The sequence below is a fragment of the Neopsephotus bourkii genome, unplaced genomic scaffold (genome assembly GCF_033783945.1).
Source record: "Neopsephotus bourkii isolate Nb327-2 ecotype Australia unplaced genomic scaffold, CSIRO-AGI_Nbou_v1 NB_245, whole genome shotgun sequence".
NCBI lineage: Eukaryota > Metazoa > Chordata > Aves > Psittaciformes > Psittacidae > Neopsephotus > Neopsephotus bourkii.
The window spans coordinates 924,818-943,645 of record NW_026900755.1 but is presented as its reverse complement, the minus strand read 5'-3'; the positions used below and the strand labels follow the sequence as shown (position 1 = coordinate 943,645).

At 38.8% G+C, this 18,828-nt stretch overlaps 1 protein-coding gene across 1 annotated transcript in view; it reads left to right on the top strand.

Annotated features, from left to right (window-relative positions):
* Window positions 1–18,828, top strand: part of PEPD (peptidase D) — a 141,773-nt gene that overhangs the window by 76,541 nt on the left and 46,404 nt on the right. The window contains 1 exon segment of the mRNA XM_061345964.1: window positions 6,335–6,412. Coding sequence (XP_061201948.1) covers window positions 6,335–6,412 — 78 coding nt within the window.

Here is an 18,828-nt window from a genome sequence, read left to right as displayed (position 1 = left end):
TTTTGGAATTTGGAAATTCTTTGCTCTGTAATTTTCTTGCTGAACAGCTAGTGTTGGAGGTATCGTACTTGTTAATGTATTATAAACGTTTTTCCTGCAGTTGTAGAAATACACATTTTTAATTTGCAGAACTTAAGAGAATAGCATTGTGTACATGTTGAAGAACAGCTGTGTGCTTTGTTCAGATATTAATCTTATTTAGTCAGTGGCATTCATCTAATTAAGAGTTGTGTGACAGATGAGGCATGTATATCAGTATATATATTCCACTTGTAAATCTGCTGCTAGTCACAAGCATTTGCCCTCCACTGAAAACACATACTCTTAAAAAAAAAAAGATTCACATTAATGACAGTAGTGTTATATTGCTTTGGAGGTAATAGGGACAATTAGCATCTTCACTTCTTTCTGCTGTTTACTCAATTGCTTATTCATAAATGCAATTTTCCAATTTGTATGCAAAATTGCAATAGGAGCATGAGCAGTTTTATGGCAAATTGTGCATCTAAATTGTCTGAAAAGTTTCCTGTTTTAAGTACCATCATATAACTTGAGAATTAACATCCCATTGAAATGAGACTCCGTCTCTGTGGTATTGTCACAGGCTGTGATGGTAAAATCAAGTTGTCTCTGTATATGGTTTTTCACAGCCATACAGATTTCATATTCACTTGTAGTAAATCAGAGCACATACTGCAGGGTCTGCTTTGGATGCTTAACCATCCATGGTTTTGATAAACCTATAGAAACATCTACTATATGCTTATAACAGTACGGTGGATCCTTGTGACCCTGTGGGGACAGACTAAACTCTCCACAGGATTGAAAAATCCAGGACTTGGTTACATTACTCTAGTAACCCAGGAGGAAGAAAGCCCCAACAGTAGTTCAGAAGGGAGTGAACACAGGAGCTTCATGGGTGTCTGGCCCCACCATGCTGGAGGGGCTTAGCAGGGTGTGGGAGTGGTGTTTGAACTGCCTCAGAACTGCTGGAGGATTTAATACGTGGAGAAGGACTACCCTTGAAATGCAAGAGCCTAATAATATTGTGACTCACTGTTGCAGTTGGGAGCTGGCATTGTATGCTTCCACTACAATTAAAAGTGCAGACAAACTTGATTAAAATAAAACTAAATTATAAGAAGATAGAACACAAAGGCCTTTGTCTGTAAATTGCTATGGTCTGACTATGAGCAATGAAGTAAGAGTGAATAATAGTAACAGTTTTATGCTAGGTCTTAATAAAATGAATGTAAGTAGATCTATTTGATGAATTCAGTTAACAACAGCAAAAATAATAGGCATTTTTTATCATGAAAATATCATGCACAGTAAATATTACACTTACCTATGTTATAAAGATAGCTATTGTGATTAGGATTTTTGTATAGTTAATGTTTTCTTCTATTCATGCTGAGTTTTGTTGTTTTCCTGACACTTAAAGTTGTGATATGTTGGCAGGGTCTTTCCTTGTTAGATTACAGGCCTGATAATAATTTCTATAGAAAGAAATCATGCTTCTAAATAAAAACCATGTTTGTTATTTAGATTTTAGAAAAGATGCTCACTAAGCTGGATATCAAGAGTAGTCAATACTATATTTTGGTATAGAAATGAATCGCTTTGCACATGTTGAGTGCATCATTTGCAGCTGTTTCCTGTCCAGTGTTGAGTACTCTTCACAAGATGGTAAATGAATATTTTGTGTGACCAGATATGCTTTATGGATTCTCTTGCTTGTATTCACTCTCCAATCAGTTGAGAATAACAGGACATATATATTAGTATTACAAGTCATTACATAGCGAGGTTAGTCCTGTAGTTAGTGACACTTTCAAACACTTGTCAACTTGTCAGTGGTTTGAAGCGCAAACAGACGCCACGTTAAGTGCAATTAAACAAGAATGATAGTATTTTATAAATGTACTTGGATATATTTAGCACCAGTTAACAAAGTGTTAACTTCTGAGTAGTTACCAAATGCTAACGAATTATTCATTGCAGTGTCTTGGTGTATCAAGTAACCAGTTTTACAAAGGGGAAAGCAAAGGTTGAGTCACGTGCACAGTGCATCCTGGTGACCCTACAATGGATGGTACCCACTGGTAACCAGGCACAGAGTCTCCATCTGGATTCAGGTGGAGATGGAAGCATCAGTATCTCTGCAACCAGTGCAGAAGCCATGATCAGCTGCAATTTGATACTGGGGAATCTTAGGTTCAGATCATCTTGACAGATGCCTCCAGGCAGATGACAGCTCTCAGCAGATGATTCCAGTGATTAAGAACAGCGTAGTGCAGTAAAATGCTTTCCTCTATCTGAGGACTGCCATATGTAAAGCTTTTTGGATAAGTTTAGGATACTTATTTAATCTGTTTTTCTTTCCTTTTCAGTACAACTTTCAAAGATTTCATATCTCAGGTGGAAAATTGGAGAGATGGCTGTTAGTGCTTCCCTCTGGATTGATTTTATTATTTAAATCATGATAGAAACAGATTGCTGCTTTATTTAATGGTCTATTGTTTTTTCTTTAGCTGTTCTTAATGTAGAGTTAGTAGCTGCACTCTTTGCAATGATTGATGCTTAGCTTACTCCTGTTCTTAAAATATTACCTGCATTCTTCCTCTTTGTCTTTTTCCTAATACTTTGTTTTCAGGGTATTTTCTGATCTAAAATGTATTTTGGGGATTTTTTTTCTTTCCTTTCCTAGTATATGAATCTCTTCCTACTGTTTGCACTCTCGGTGTTAATTTACAGATTTTTCACCACTTTATGCAGTTCTTTCTGTAACAAACACATCTTTGGCACCAGTTAGAGGCAAATTATTAAAGGAATAAAAACACAGAAGTCTCTTGAAGAATTTTTCAGGTTGGCTGCCTGGAGGCAGACATTAGACACCCAATGTGTGGTGGTTTTCAGAGGTGCTAACCTCCAGGAAGGCAGCGGAGCTGCCAGTGATCCACGCCTCCCCACAGTGCATAATTTTAAACCCTGACTGTGGTGTGCTGATGCCAGACATTTCAACTGTTGCTCCTCGGGAAGAAAGGAAATAGCTTCTACAGGAAGGCTCATTTGCTTTGCCTGTGGCTGGGGGTTTTGTGTAAGTTGTTCTGAAGCCACCTTGAAAGTTTAACCGAATCATTAGGAACAGTTTCTGGCTAGATGTAACGTTTGCCTTGTGGGTACACGTCACTTCTGTAACATTGTTCCTAAAGCATCTTTCCTGCCTGGGTCTCAGGATGGTGGTAAAGACGCTTCCTGTGAGGAAGTTTGGACTCGTACCTCTTGGCAAGAACAGGCTGGAGGTGTGTCCACATCAGTGTTATTAATTTCGGTCAGGAGTGCATTTCTGAGGCAAGGTCTCCCACTCATGCCCAGCTGCAAGGCTTTGCTCAGAGGCAGGGACCAGTCCTGGCGTGCATACACTGAATTTCTTTTGGGTGAAAGACAGCTGAGAGAGTTTTCAGGAGCAGGTCTGCTGTGCTTCAGTTGCTAATGGGTGTTCAGCCCAGGGGACCTGCCCAGAGCCAGTCCCAAGTGAAACCCAGACCTCTTCACCCCAGTCACTTCAGACAGCCAGAAAAGATGAAATGCATATGGTGTGTCTGTCTGGTCTTCAGCACCAACTGTGCTCTCTGTGGTACGATCCCGTTTCCTCGACAGAGCCAAGATGTGCGTGACAGATAAGGAGTCTCAAATGCCAAGAAAGATTGTGTGCTGTTAACGCTTCACTAACGGTGCTGAAAAACAGATTTTTCATGCATCTTCTGTAACAGTTGGTGCAGAATGTTACAGAAACATTTTGTAAACTAAAACCTTTATGTTAAAATGTGCAAAAGAAATACCCCATCTTTGTATTTGTAATGTCTGTTGTTACAAGCATTTGTGAGGTGCTCATATTTGAATATATGACTTCTTTATGCAGCTAGTATGGTGTATGGCACTGAGGGTGCCAGCATATGAGGATAAGTAAACAAGCTATCCACAAATACATTAGCATGAATTTTTTTTTTAATTTGATCATAAATATATGCATGTGTTATTTGCTTCTCCTGCTTTATCACCATTTTTAAAGGAAGAGAAGGAATAGTATCAGCAGCTAAAATCCTGACACGCTGTTGTGTGAGCATATGTGTGTACTAACAGGTATTGGCTTTTTCTTTTTTTTTTTTTTTTTTTAATAATTTTTATATTTTAACTTAAATACCAAGTGTGTGGGCTCACAAATGGTGTCATGCATAGCACCAAGCTCATTATAGTTGCTTTGAAATGCCAGTCCCCCCAGAACTGTAGCCCTCCACCTGATAAACAGTTCTTCAGACAGGAAATGATGCTGCCTCCTCTTGTCATGCTGATAGTCCAGCTCAGATTGGTGCCCTTCACGTTAAAGGAGACAGTTGAAGCTGTAAGCTTGGTGCCTGCTTGGCACAAGAGGTCATTTTCTTTTGATTGCAGTCCATCACCCTATAACACGTCTCTTTTTTCAGACAGAGCAAACTAAGTTTGAAAGTGGCCTAACTGTGGAGAACTGAGATTGTGGCCAGAAGGAGCTATCACAGCACTGCACAGGAGACATGACATCTCAGAAGGAATCTCACATCATGTCTTCCTGTGTGCAAGCTTTATGGTGCCATTCTTAGTTACCTGCACAAGAGTCTAGGTTACCAAGTCAGGAATCCAGGAAGTCAAAAGCAGCCAGCTAGTATCCAATCGCAAAACTGTGCATAAGTGATTGAATCAGCATCACAAAACAAATCTGTTACAGCCTTAATTCTGTTGGGGGTTTTAAATTCTTGATTTAACAACTTAATTTTTCCCTTTGGATTATAATTTTAAGAAATACACTTTGTATCATAGAATCATTCCTATAGAACATTGTCCTTCACTTCCTCGTAACATAGTGATTCTTGTATGCTAAAAATTAATTAACAATAAAAACTTATTTCGAAATACTAACATGATCCAGCCATCAGAAACTTTAAGCAGCCTCTGCTTTCTGCCCCATCATTATTGCTTATGGAGTTATTATATCTGAATGACCAGTGATCTGTTAAATATCTAATTGGTCACAAGTACTTAATGTATCTTGACTATAATTGTTTTTGGATACAGTGCATGTTTACTGTTTTTGTAATTGCATATATCAGAAGTCTAATATGAGAATATTATTTCTAGTATGTCAGATGGCACATTTACTGCAGATGCAACAAAAGATTCATTGAAACTGAGCCTCAGATTCCTTTCACATAAGATATGAAGCTGTTCCACTATTACAACTTGAAAGAATCAAATTTGAGCAGGATGACCAATTGAGTTTTGATGAAAGGTAGAATAGAGACTGGCGAGTCAACTGGGAGGTCAGAGAGATGCAGCAGTAGCCCTATATCAAGACGTGCATTTTTGGATATGATATAATCCTTCTAGCTTTTTGAAGAGAAAAAGAGAGCATCTTTCTGAGGAGAACAGAAAAGAAAAATAGGTAGAGCTTGAGGTCTTTATCGGTCTTTTAATGTTTGATGGGCCTGGGGGAATATCATTAAACAGGAGAGGATGTCAAGGCCAAATACAAGTCACTGAATAGGCCATGGAGCTTCAGAAGCACAGAACAATGGTCCATCCTTTGCTGGAGATGTTTCTCTGTGAATCAGCAGTTTAGTCTGAAATGTTTCAGCTTTTCTTTGTAATATGTTTTTTAGTAAGAGGTAAGAATAGAGTGCCTGTTGCTGCTGCCAGCACTGTATGTTGTGAATGCTCCCTGTGCAGTTTGCAGTGTGTCCACTCCAGCAGAGGTCACATGTAGGAGCGCCAAAGGTGAACTGGAACTGTTTATTTGGACAGCTGAATTTTTCAGGTCCCAGTGACTCATAGAGCATTTCAGGCATGTCGGATTTACTCCAGTGGAAGTTAATTTTTTATGCCTCAGTATATTTAACCTCAAATTAGGGAAACATATCACTTAGTAATCTAAAAAAATCCAGAAGGTAATAAATGGGTGTAAGTTCAATAATTACTCATGCATAATTGCTTCCTTAACACTCTCATGGATGTGGGAGATATTTCTATGAACTGTGCCAAGTTCCTTCTGCAGAAAGGTCATATCTTGCAGCCAGAGTAGCAAAATGCCCCCTCCATACTCATTTCTGCTGAGCGAGCTGCAGGATATGTTTTTACAGCCTGTGCCAGGGCAGGACCTCTGGCAAAATTTCGTGCTTAATACATGAATACAAAAAAGTGATGTTTACAGTGTCACATGTTTACAGTGTTTCTTCTCATGCTGTGTTTGTTAATGTTTCTTCTCCCATTAAATGTCTTGAATTTTCTTTTTGGTTGTTAGTGGGGAGAACTCGTCTGTTTTGCACTACGGCCATGCTGGAGCCCCAAATGATAAGACTATTGAAGATGGAGACTTGTGGTAAGTAAAAATTTAGAGTTCATTTGATAATTTTGTTACACTACTGCTGTTCTCGTACACGCATTGTATGTACTCTTGGAGTTAATTAGTAGAATGGTGTCTGTGTAATACTGAAAGTCTAAATCTTTAAAATAGCATTTTGCGTGCTAGAGTTGTCTGGCTTTTTCCAAAGATCCTGCATACCTGCATCTCCAGTTGAAATAGAAAAGAGATTGTTTCCAAAGACTTCTGTGCAAAAGGCACTTAGAATTTAGTTTGAGAAATGTCTGTATTCTAAGTATAAGAAGAGTTGCAAAAGTTGGCATCTGAGTATCCTCTTGAACCTCAACTGTCATGGTGGGGTAGAGGGTCAAGAGAGTGTTGTCTATTTTTCAAGATCTGCATCAAATTGCAGTACGAATTAATCTTCCAAATGCTTATGTGCATGCAGACTCCCCAGCCCGAAATTAGACTCTTGAATGTGTGTGGAGATTGAAGTCAGCTCAGTCAAGTTAGGGCAGGGTGCTTCTTGTCCTGTATTATGCCAAAAAAGGTTTTGCTTAGAGTTTAGCATTGCCATAATGCAGTTGCAAATACCATAATTTTTTTCTCTACTTAGCTGTCCACATGCTTTACAGTATCACTGCAGATAAAAGCAGGGTGAATGAAAGCACCAAATACATTGCTGTTGATGGAGAGACAAACATAATTGTGTGGTGTGTAGTGTAGCAGAATATGCAGTTTGTACTTCATCTCCAAAGACTTTGGTCAAAAAATCTGCATTTATGAAAATGCAGAACTAGTTTTGGAGGAGTTAGTTACTGACATTTGGTGCAAGATATGTATTAGTTACTGACATTTGGTGCAAGATATGTATTAGAGTACTTTCATAGGACATGCTTAAAGGGTACAGGTATGTATTTTCAGTTGAATGTAAATGTATGGAGGAAAGCAAATTATTACCATTATAGATAAGCTCCAAAGCTATTATGGAAAACAAATTGAATCGCAAAGTGAAAAATTATGCCTTGTTGACTAGTGTTCTGGGTATATCTGCAAGTGCTGCAGAATGAATCTCCAGAACTACAGATAGGTAATTTCTTTTAACGCTGTAAAGGTGTTTGGAAACCATTTTGTATGGTAGTTTATGTATTAACTCCATCTATGGTGAATAGTTCACTAAACCCATCAAATGCTAACATTAGTTTATTGCAGGACAATAGCTTTGACTTATGATCACATTGTGTTTGAGCAGGTAATATGCTGTGAGGATTTTTTTGATCAGGCATTGCACACCAACATGGTACTATATTGGCTGTAGCATTCAATTAAATTAAAAAAAATGTGTGTTCCCACAGGATATCTCGTCGTATGTTACTGAGAGAAGACATGCCACAGTGCATTATCATGTACTGTATGTAAAATTAAGGCCTTTACATGGTGAGGGTGGTAGTATTGCTTGGAGACATCAGGGTGAAGGTTATATACAGGACCCTTTTACTTACAGTCTCTGAGGACAGGTTAGTGGGTGGCTGAAGTCCTTCTTAAACTCTGACAGCATATGCCAAGACTCCTTGCAAACTTGGATTTCCTGCTGTATTGGCAAAATCTTTTAAAAATGCTTTATTAGCCTCAGATATCTGAATGTCAAAAAAGCATAATCTACCAAGTACATTGATCACTTAGCATTTCGGAACTACTGTACTGCAAGCCCACTTTATAACCATCTCAACAAAGACAACAAGTTTTAACCCTGCTGCTGAAATGGTCCAGTTGCATCTTTGTCTTGATGAGATAAAGTTTGTCAGGTGTAAATTGGCTTTTGCAAATAAATGTTCCATGTGCATAAGCACACCCTTTCCATTCCCACTGGCTGATACTCATGCAGTAGGCAAACTTTGTTCCACACAATTTTCTTAATGTTTTTCTCAAGCCAGAGTAGAGAAAGTATATGAAAATGTAATTTAATTTGTGTAAAGAAAACTTAAAAAATACACTAATTTTCCACCATTAAAAAACCTTGAGCTAGCATGCAAACTCTGAATTCAGCAGCATGCAAGTTCTGACAAGGCGTTACCTGGGTGGTTTTAATGTATGCTTTTACAAATTTCTAAATTGGGTGTAGGTGCCACATGTATGTGCATACAGAACAGGTTATTAAAATGACAGCATGCTGATTTGTGTGTATATACTAGAGTTTGTGCATTTGGCTCTCAACTGAGCTTTTTAATAGCTACTGGGAGCCCTCTGTTGGATAATCTTAGGAAGCCCTGAACATAGGGAAAGAATGGCTTTACTTTGGTGAAATAAAAAGGTAGAAGTGTTTTAAGGGTTATTTCTGCTTCTGACAGTATTTTGGTATAAATCTAATTTAACAATTCCCATACCTATGGAATAGAATTGGAAGACTGGGTACTTGGTATTTATTAAATTATTCAGTAGAATTTCATGTCCTATTTTTTAATATTATTTGGTGGATATGAATAACAATCACGAACTTTGCAGAAATGGGTTTCTGAGGTTTTTTATGTACGAAGCAGTGCAGTGCAGTAAGTGTCAGTAAACAAGTCAACAAAGCACCTGAATATTAGAAAAAATATTTTTGGAAGACTAGTGCTTTGTTTCTGTGCAGCACTCAAGTGCATGCATTGTTTGCAGTTTCAAACTGTAAGTTACAAGGATTTGGTGGTATTGAGAGGAGATAATAGGCAAAGATACTTAGCACAAGTATCTGTGCTATTGCATTTTTAATTTTTTTATAAAGAGTGTTATTCTGACTACTCCTTCAAAAACTGTGGCAGGTTTAGAACAGCCAGATTTTATGATGTTCATTTTTGAAAATTAATCAACATGAAAAGGGTTTATGGCTTCTCTAAGAAACTGCTATGGAATTACATCTATAATGCATTGTAATCCACATTTTGTACAGGTATAGGCAAGGATCTTGGTGCAAGACATGGAATATAAGGAAAATGTCTTACTCTTCTTGTTAATATAGACTGTCTGGCTAACCTGGACTGTAATTTACAGTCTATTAGATATTAAAACAAAAATAGCTAACTCATATAAAGCATTATTATTGACATAGAAAAAAATGAGTATTTTTAGGTAAGTGTGGGTATTCAGGAGATACAAGAACTTAACTGATACTGATATTAAAGGTAAAATTGCAGTGTCAGTTTCTTATATAGATAATTCATGTACTGTAACATCTATGTGGTGAACATTGAAATTATATGATCAATATGGTCTAAACCAAATCCTTTCCCTTAGCAAGTGTCTTTTGTCTCCGTGGTCAGAAAGGTCATGCAGATAAATGGGTAGCCTGACCACCTTTATGAATCACAATTCTAGGCACTCGACCCTTTCACTTGGTATTAACATTAAATAAAATCTTCTACTTAGAATGTTGCAAATCACAGCCTGCAGTGATGATGTATGTCCAGGCTAATGTAAAAATGATTTTATTCTGTCATCTTATACCTGTGACAGCTTGGATTGAAACTGAGCCCTAGACTGAGGTTTCTTGAGGTATTACATTGCTCATTGTAGGCCAAGACATCTGCTATTCCTCTAGTGAGGCTGTTAACTACATTTTGTAATATGAAAAGTGTAATCATAAGCAAAAGTGCTCGTTGTAGTTTGCAGTCTCCTGCCATGTACGCAAGAGTCTCTTCATCAGAAAATAACCACATCAAATTTTCTAGGCTTTTTCTGAGCCATCCTCCCACCCCACCCCACCCCAGTCCTCAGTCCAGTTTGGATGACCAAAGGTCTTTCAAAGTTTGGTTGGGACTAGAATGAAATTCAGAGTTGCTACTCAAGGAAGTAAAAAACCCAACAAAATAAAACCCAAAGCAAATAAATTCAAAAAGCAAAGATCCTACTCCCCACTATGCATAAATCAAGAGCAAATGAGCACCTGGGACTCATACCTCCTTTTGCAGTTATTTTGCCTTTGTCTATACTAGGGAGGGAGATTGGTACAGTGTTTAGAATGCCCTTGTGGGAGACAGAAACCTCATGTTTCAGTTCTCCTCAAACTGATCTCTGACTTTGCCTGGAAGTTATGACTTGACTCTGGGAGATAGCATCTGTGAAAAGTTCAGTCAAAGCCAGTGTGCTGCTTCTAAAAGCACTGATCTCAACAAATCAGCGTCTGCCTTCTAAGAAATGAAAGCATCTACTTTCTCAAAATGAAGGAAGCAAGTTGCCTTGAGTCCTTCCTTCTGCGCTCCCATTGCTACAGTGTGGAGCCACACCATGGTTGTCACACGGAAGGAGAATACTGCCATCAAGATAGGGTGCAGCAGAGGAAGCCAGGGGCAAGGCAGATGTCCCTTCTCACCTTTGTGCTTTGCTGGGTTGTTGTAGGAGCCATCAGAGGTGCTGAACCTGAAGTGTGTACTTTACATTTTGATTTTGGGAAGGTATTTGGGAAAATGATAGTTCATTGTGTTAAATTTGCAGCCTGGTGATTCGTGCAGCCTGCCTTTGTGGATTGTTGGCATTGCTGCATGCTGAAGGCACATCTGGAGCTGATTGCTTTATTGCAGTTGACCAGCAGCGCTCCTGCAATGTCTGACAAATAGAAAATACTTTTGCGATCTTAAAATAAAGATTGATTCTTCATGATGGGGCTTGCGCTTAAATAATAGAAATGTGAGAAAATAAGCCTGACCCCAGATGTCACTGAAATAGATATGCCTATTACCTGAGATGGTTTTCTGCAGATGTCATGAGTTACAGGTCTTGATCTTTTTGTGGTACCTGGCAAATGTGTCTCAGTGAAAATTCAGCACTTGGTAAGCAACTTCAGTTGGCAAGTTCACCGACCTTCAAGCACTTGATGACATTTTGGAGGGTTAGTTGGTTCATTCTGGCTTTGCAAAATAGTGAAAATAATTGCCTATTCTGCTGAAGCAGTCAGTATTTTTGACAATTTGAGGTGTTCTCTTGTGTCCCCATGTTAAGAAAGGTCTGCCGATTCATGGCTGTTCTGGTCGCCTTTCCCCATGCATGGGCAGGTCCCTGATAGGAGCATACTTGCCAGTGGGGCCCCAAGGCTGATCTGCATCTGGTCTGCACACCCCTGCAAAAATGCGCACTTCGGTATTTGTACTTGCTGGTCTGGGGCCCAGTGCTGCACGAGCAATTATCACGGGATACTAATCCTCCCTGGAATGATGTCCAAAGTGTAATTTATTAAGAGGGCTGGGTGAAAGCATAAATAAGGGAAGTACAGTGTCAACTGCTTGTGAAGTGCAGCAGACCTCAGAGAGAGAGACCATGACCCTTGTATTCACAGTGGGACTGTTACTGATAAATTAAAACTTACTTTAGAAGTTCAAATGGAAGTACATTAGATCATCAGGTGCTGTCTTTTATTTTATATGACTGTTTCTTTTAACACTCAGATTTCAGCTTACTGATTTCAGTGAAAGCACTGGGAAGAATTCAATATCCTTAGTGAAGCAGGATCTTTCCTGCTGAAAAAGCTCAACTGCTGTTCCTATGGCCATCTGATGATGACAATAAAACGAGTTTTACCTGCAGATAGTTTTATTGCATTCAGGTACCACAACATAGGCACTAGGAAAGATTTTGTTAGTGTCACAGTCAAACACATCTGTCATAAAATGTGTTAGTGTAACACATCTGTGTTAATTTTTTTTAAATACGTCTTGGCTGTGTTAACAGGTATTGTTATTTGCTTAATCAAATAATAGAGTTGGGGATATGGAAGGCAGTTCAGTGTTGCAAAAAGACTTCATCAGAATTACTTATCTCTGAGGAAGAGAAACTATTTCTTTCATTAATACCCTAATGGAAATTTAAGGTATCACAATAGGAGTGACACCAGGGGGCACTAAAAAAACCTCTTCTGCTCTCTGGAAGGAGGTTATCATAATCTCACGTTTTGATTGTACTTCCCAGCGCAAAGGCCTAGCAGCCTTCCAGGAGCACTGCCTTTATGTGTATAATGTGCAGTCCACTCAGGGTTTGTTTCCTTCCATTTGGCACTCGTATGTACCTTTTAATATTTTTTTTTAATTTATTATTATAACTTCTGGTACTGTCAAAAGATGCTGTTTAATTTCTAAGTGCTTGTCATTTCAGAAGCTTTGCTCATCATAGGGAGGTTTTTTGACTGCAAGTACAGGTTGTTGTGAGAAGCTGTTCTGGATGAAACAGGGAAAATGCTAAGTGTTTGGGGCATTTTATTTTTTAATTACTCAGAAGAGACAAAAGACAGTTTTCAGGCTTCCTGGAGTTGTTTGTTTCAAGGTGAAGAATATTGCAAAACTAAGTTGCTTATTGCAAGAACTGATCAGATTTCATGGTTATTCTAAAGGTTAATTCTTCTATTAGGTGAAAGAGAAGTTACGTTGCTAAGTTTACTTCTTTGATCTAAAAGTGTAATGTATGCTTTTCTGCAATCCAAAAATTTGTTCTTTTCTGTATAAGCAATGTGCATTTACCTTTTATTTGTATACACAATATGCACGTGCAGTATATATATTGCACTGAAACTACATCAGCATATTTATCAGATTATACAGTATTCTTTGTAGAAAATGCACTATTGTCTTTTTTTCAGGAGTGAATAAGTGTATAATGTAAAAGGACTTTTTGTGACTACTGAGTGGTTGTCATTTAGTTCAGGAAAATATTGAGAGACTTTCAGTAAAACTAACAGACTTAGGTGAGCTTTAAAAATGTATACTACAAAAGGTAATAAAAGGTTGCTGTGACTTTTCCAAATTTTGTTGACATTTGCACTGTGTTTTATCAAGTTTTATGATATGAATGCCAACCTCTAAATCGAAATTCATTTGTCCAGGTGGGGGCAATGTTGCATTAAAAAGCAGGGACTGACCAATCATTTTTGCATCAGATAATAGAAATCCTCCCTTTTCCACCCGAAGTACTTCATTGTCTGCTATTAAAACAATTTATCCTAGAGAACAAAATATTGTATTTATTACTTATTGAAAGCACTGCTTTTAAGATCCCAGGATATTAATGTGTCAGATGTAAATGCTCAACTATTTATGTGGCTAAGACTAGTATTTTCATTTGGCCTGGTGCATTTTTTTTATGCATTTTGAAGTTCAGTGCAGTAATAATATGTAAAAGTTATGGTTAACTTTAACCTTTCAGTCTGCAGTTTTGAAACAACTTGTTGTTGGTTATGGTTTTGTTTCTAATAATAATACGAAATACATTGCTGCTACTTACTGGTTGATTGCAAAATCAACCAGCGATCCATTTCTGAAATAATTCCTTTGGCTTGATTCCCCTGGTTTGATTAATATTTACTGTTTTCATCAAGTGTAGATATTTTTCCTTTTGTTGTAGTTAATAGACTATATTAATTTTATGCTAATCTAGAAAAATTGAATTTGATTAAAAATAGAAAAATATATTTGCTAGAATTAGCAATAATTTTTCTCTAATTGAATGTTTTCTGTTGGTACTGGTTAATTCAGGCTATGCGGTTGCCTACCATCAGAAATGTGTAAGACTTTTAACCAATGCAAAGGTTGCTAAGTATTAATAGTGTGTTTGCTGTAACAAATTTTAGCTTTCCTTTAAGTGCTATGTTATGATCTACCTCCTAATTTTATGCTTTCTATAGCATATGTGAAGCATCTTTTTAATTGTCACCTGTAAATTAGTTTTATCTGCCTTAGTTTCAGCTTAGCATTCCCAGTGTAGTCTAAAAAAATAGTAAGAGCATGAAGTTGCTTTAGCTGCTGTTGGACTGATTTGACTAGGGTGGTTTATCTCTAAAGAAAACAAGTAGGGTAAAAACCTAGTACTTTTTTAATGGCTGTTGGTTTAATACTGCTGATTTATGCCATGTAGTGTAATCGATTTTTTATGGTAGTCTTTGTTAACACATGAAGTATGATAGAAATACTCATGGTGTATGTTGTTTATCTTGGATTTTGGTAGCAAAATCTTCCACCTTGCTCTTGGTGTGAGGAACTAAACTGTATAGGTCAAAATAAAATTTCAGAGGGAGTCTGCTTGGCTTTTAAACCACTGTATGGTGCATAGGGAAGGTATGGTGAGTTTACAAGACACTCTTTGTGTATCCCCCCTGAATAAGATGTAATTCCCAGTTCCTGTTGGGTCTTCTCACGTGTCTCTTCAGAAAAACCACTTGTTAATGGTGGAGGCACAGTCTTGCAAAGTAGGAGCCTCAGGAGGAGTCCTTCTAGTGTAATACTGCTCCGCATCTAGGCTGAACCAATTTAGGTCTTTAAGGCAACAATATTTCTGATTTCAGTTGTACATTGCAGCACTATAATTTCAACCTGAGGTGCTGCCATGAAGAGTAGGTGTTTCTTCTGAATAGAAAAAAAAAAAAAGAAAAGGATGTTCTTACTGGCAAAATAGCATGCTTGACAAGGGAATGGGCAGCCTTCTTTTCTGAAATACTGGTCGCTGCCTTTATTACTGTGCACTTGGCTTGAACATTTGGACCTGCCCATAGCAAACCTAGCAGCTGTCTTGTCTGGCTTTTTGCATTCAGTTGTCATCTTCTGTAGAGCGCTCTGAAACCCTGCCTGGTGGATTCCATTTGAGAACTGATAATTTGGAGGTTGCTTGAACAACCCCAAGAACTATAGGATATTTAGAAAACGTGAATGAACCTATACCATTGAACACTAGGCCAGATTTTATAATGGAAAAAATTGTGGGTTATTTTACATAGATGTGTATGTGTGTGCACACATACACACATAATAAAACTTGACAGTATTTACAGTAAAAATCAGTAAGTAAGGTCTGACACTTAACCTACTCCTGTGATCATAGAATCATAGAATAGTTAGGGTTGGAAAGGACCTTAAGATCATCAAGTTCCAACCCCCCTGCCATGGGCAGGGACACCTCGCACTAAACCATGTCACCCAAGGCTTCGTCCAACCTGGCCTTGAACAGTGCCAGGGATGGAGCATTCACAACCTCCTTGGGCAAGCTATTCCAGTGCCTCACCACCCTAACAGGAAAGAACTTCCTCCTTATATCCAATCTAAACTTCCCCTGTTTCAGTTTTAACCCATTACCCCTTGTCCTATCACTGCAGTCTCTAATGAAGAGTCCATTCCCAGCATCCCTATATGCCCTCTTCAGATACTGGAAGGCTGCTATGAGGTCTCAATGCAGTGATAATCTGGTTGTTTGTCCGGGCTGGGAAACATAGGGCAGAGTATCCAAAAACAGCTGCTGAAATCTAAGGCTCTTAAGTCCAAATCTTAGCATCTAGGAATGGTGGCCCACATTAGAAGTATCAAACTCCTACAATTCACTTCTCAGTAGACATCTAGAAATTGAGTATTTTGGTTAACTGCAAAATTTTAGTAACTTGAAAATGTAGCTGTGTTGATGTTTCCCTGCGCTACTATCTCCCATGCTGGTGAAAAGCTAATGAGGTTTGCTGCCCTCAGTTTGATTGGGAAGTCCTCAGCTGCCTGTACAGGTTTTTCTTAGCACACTCCCTTCTCTTCCCTGCAGCTCTGACATCCTCGCTCCTTGTTTGAGCAAGTCAGCTGGAGCTGTGAATGCTTCCTTTCCAGTGGGGAGGTTCCTAATGAATGGAAACTCGCCAAAACTTGGGGTTTGCCACCATCTCTCTTAGATTGACTTTTCAGCAAAGAATTGTCTCTGCTAAAGAGACTACTGTTGCTTATTAAAAATGTCTATTAAAAATGGATAATAATTAGGATAATAAAGCCAGGAAAAAAATCACCCATTCAGCAAAAGTACAAGTCAAACAGGTAACCCTTCTGTCAGAACTTTACCTGAGACTCCTCCTGATCTCTGGCGTATTGCCTGCATGGGACTAGCAGAGGTGTTACATAGCCAGTGCTGGCACTTTACCTTCTGCATCTTGTGAAGCATCCATGCTGCTTCCTCCTTCTAACCAGCAGTACTGGGTTGGTGTTCCCAATTCTTTACTTGTATGCAGCGCTTCTGTATTAGAGACTGGCTTAGCAGAAACACTGGGAGATGGTGCTCAGGGGTAAATTTGGCTGTGAACAAGCCAATAAAAAGTTTTTTTTTTTGCTCTTTGCTAGGGCAAACCTAACATTTTTTAATAAGGCATTAGTACAAACTGCAGGGGGGGAAGAGGGGTTATGCTTGGTCATGGAAATTGGTTTGCTTAGTGCAGAAGCTTCAGGCTGTTGTCTCAGATTTCTTCAAGAGGTAAATACTATAAGCAAGGGACTCCTTAACCGGTGTGTGAAAATAGCACATAAAGTCTTACTAGAATACGTGGGTGTTTACTGAACCAGCTCTTACGTGCAGCTCATTTGGTGAATTCAGTGAGACTGAGATTTCATATCCTGTGAGACTAGTGCATCTGAAGGTCTGCTTGGCTCAAATCATTGTGAGAGAGGACACTCCCACACGCTGTTGTTGATTGAGGAAAGCATTTTTTCTGGGCAGTGCGGATGGAGCAGCAGAGCAGAGGGACATCTCCGTGGGGTGGCTGGGCATACCTCCTGCTGCTGCTCACCTCTGCATCGCGCTGCTGCCCTGATGCTGGGAGCCAGTGCCTCTGTGTCTGTTGCAGTGAGAAAAACCCTGAGCAGTGCAGGGCACGAACACCTGGAGAAAAGGAGTTTGGGGATTTTTTGTTCATTTGCTTTCTCTCTCTCTTTATTTTTTATTTATTTATTTTTTTTTAAGTCCAGCCAGCTCAAACTTTTGTATCTTACAGCCACTTAAATCCCTGTAGTTGGCATTGTAGAGGTACAGGCATGCAGTCCTCTCTCCGTCAGGATTATATAAAGACAGATATTTGATCTTCTTTTTTTTTTTCCCACCATCTTCCTATCTGAGCAAAGCATGATGGCATATCTTACCATCTTCTGTCAGAGAAGGTTGAGACAAGCCTCCCATTATCTATAATAGTCTGGGAAAGCCTTAAGTGAGACAGGGGTACAGAGGAGCAAGGATGGGAAAGCATGGAGAAGTTTAGACATGATGAAAAGACATGGATGAGGACAAGCACAAGCACAAAAAAGATGGGGCCACACAGTTTTGTGAATTGCAGCTGGATGAAGAATAGTCATACAGCCATTTTGTGTGTCTGTGTTTGCATTACCTGTGTGGGCTACAGGATCTTCTTCTGAGCAGAAGACTTAAACAAAAACTTACTGTTTTCTTGTGAATACCCAGAATTCTATTTCCTATGCAAAAAATATTCTCTGCCGTTTTCCAGAGTTTACTCTTTGACGACAGGTGTGCTGACAACAAAAAACTGACCTTAAATCAGCAAGCCCAAACTGTCTTCAAGACAGAGCTAGCACAAGCTGTTTATACTGTATCAGATAGAAGCTGGTTACAGCAAGATACCTCTTAAAAAAAAACTTTCCTGAGGATAGTAGGACTTTATGCTAAGATATTCCACTTCTCTGTTGGGGTTTGCAATGTTATCTTGCTTAGTGTTGCTTTTCTAATTGATAGCTCTTGGCTAGTCAGGATGCAAGTGGATGAAAAAGTGTGTCACTTTACTCTCCATTTTCTTACTTGTGATATACTTTATTAGAATTCATTCTTGTCGTCTGCTATTAAACCACCCTATTTCCAAATCATTTGGCATATTTCCAACGATGTATCTCATAGAAATGCTGATACCTAGTTCCCTTAACCTTGAAATTGCCTTAGATGTGTTTAACAAAACAAATGGTCAGATTTTGCTAGAGCATGAGTACTGAAAAGATTTAATTGCTGCATGAAGTATAAAGCTGAGAGCACTCTCTGTGAGCTCAGAGCTGAGAATGGTGAGATCACACAGAATAAATCTCAAGCTGGAGATTACTTGATTGCTGTAAGAGGTTGTGTGTACCTTTTATTCCTGCTGTCCTAGAACTGGACTGACACCAGTTCATCTGTGTGGCTGCTTGGTTAATAATGCCTCAAACCCCTAAAACCTCAATAAACATTTCTAAGTATATCAGTATTCATACCTGTTCACCTTTAACCTGAGGTACAAGGAGAGCACAATAAGATACAGTGATGTCAGTTTTCTAAATGCTAGTCTTGCAGACCCGCTCTGGGGAAGGAAAGATTTTGTCCTGAGAACAGGAGCTGGGGAGGACATGGGTGAGAAGTGAGTGACACTCAGTACAATCCTGTACCGCAGTGTGCTGTACCAGGAAGAAATCCAGCTGGCTTTCATCTCAGTTGTCGCTTTGTGGCATCAACAACTGCAGGAGAATAATTGGGTTTTATTGTGAGGCAATCCAGTTCTGAGTGTACAGTCTGAGCAGATACATAGAGCAGGAAGGTGACAGCTTTACGTGTTACCTTGTGGGAGTAGCTGTAGGCTTCTTGAGAAATGCCTGCGAGAGCTTGTCTTTGTGTTGGGTTCATGATTGGATCATAAGCATTCATACACATCTCTCAGATAT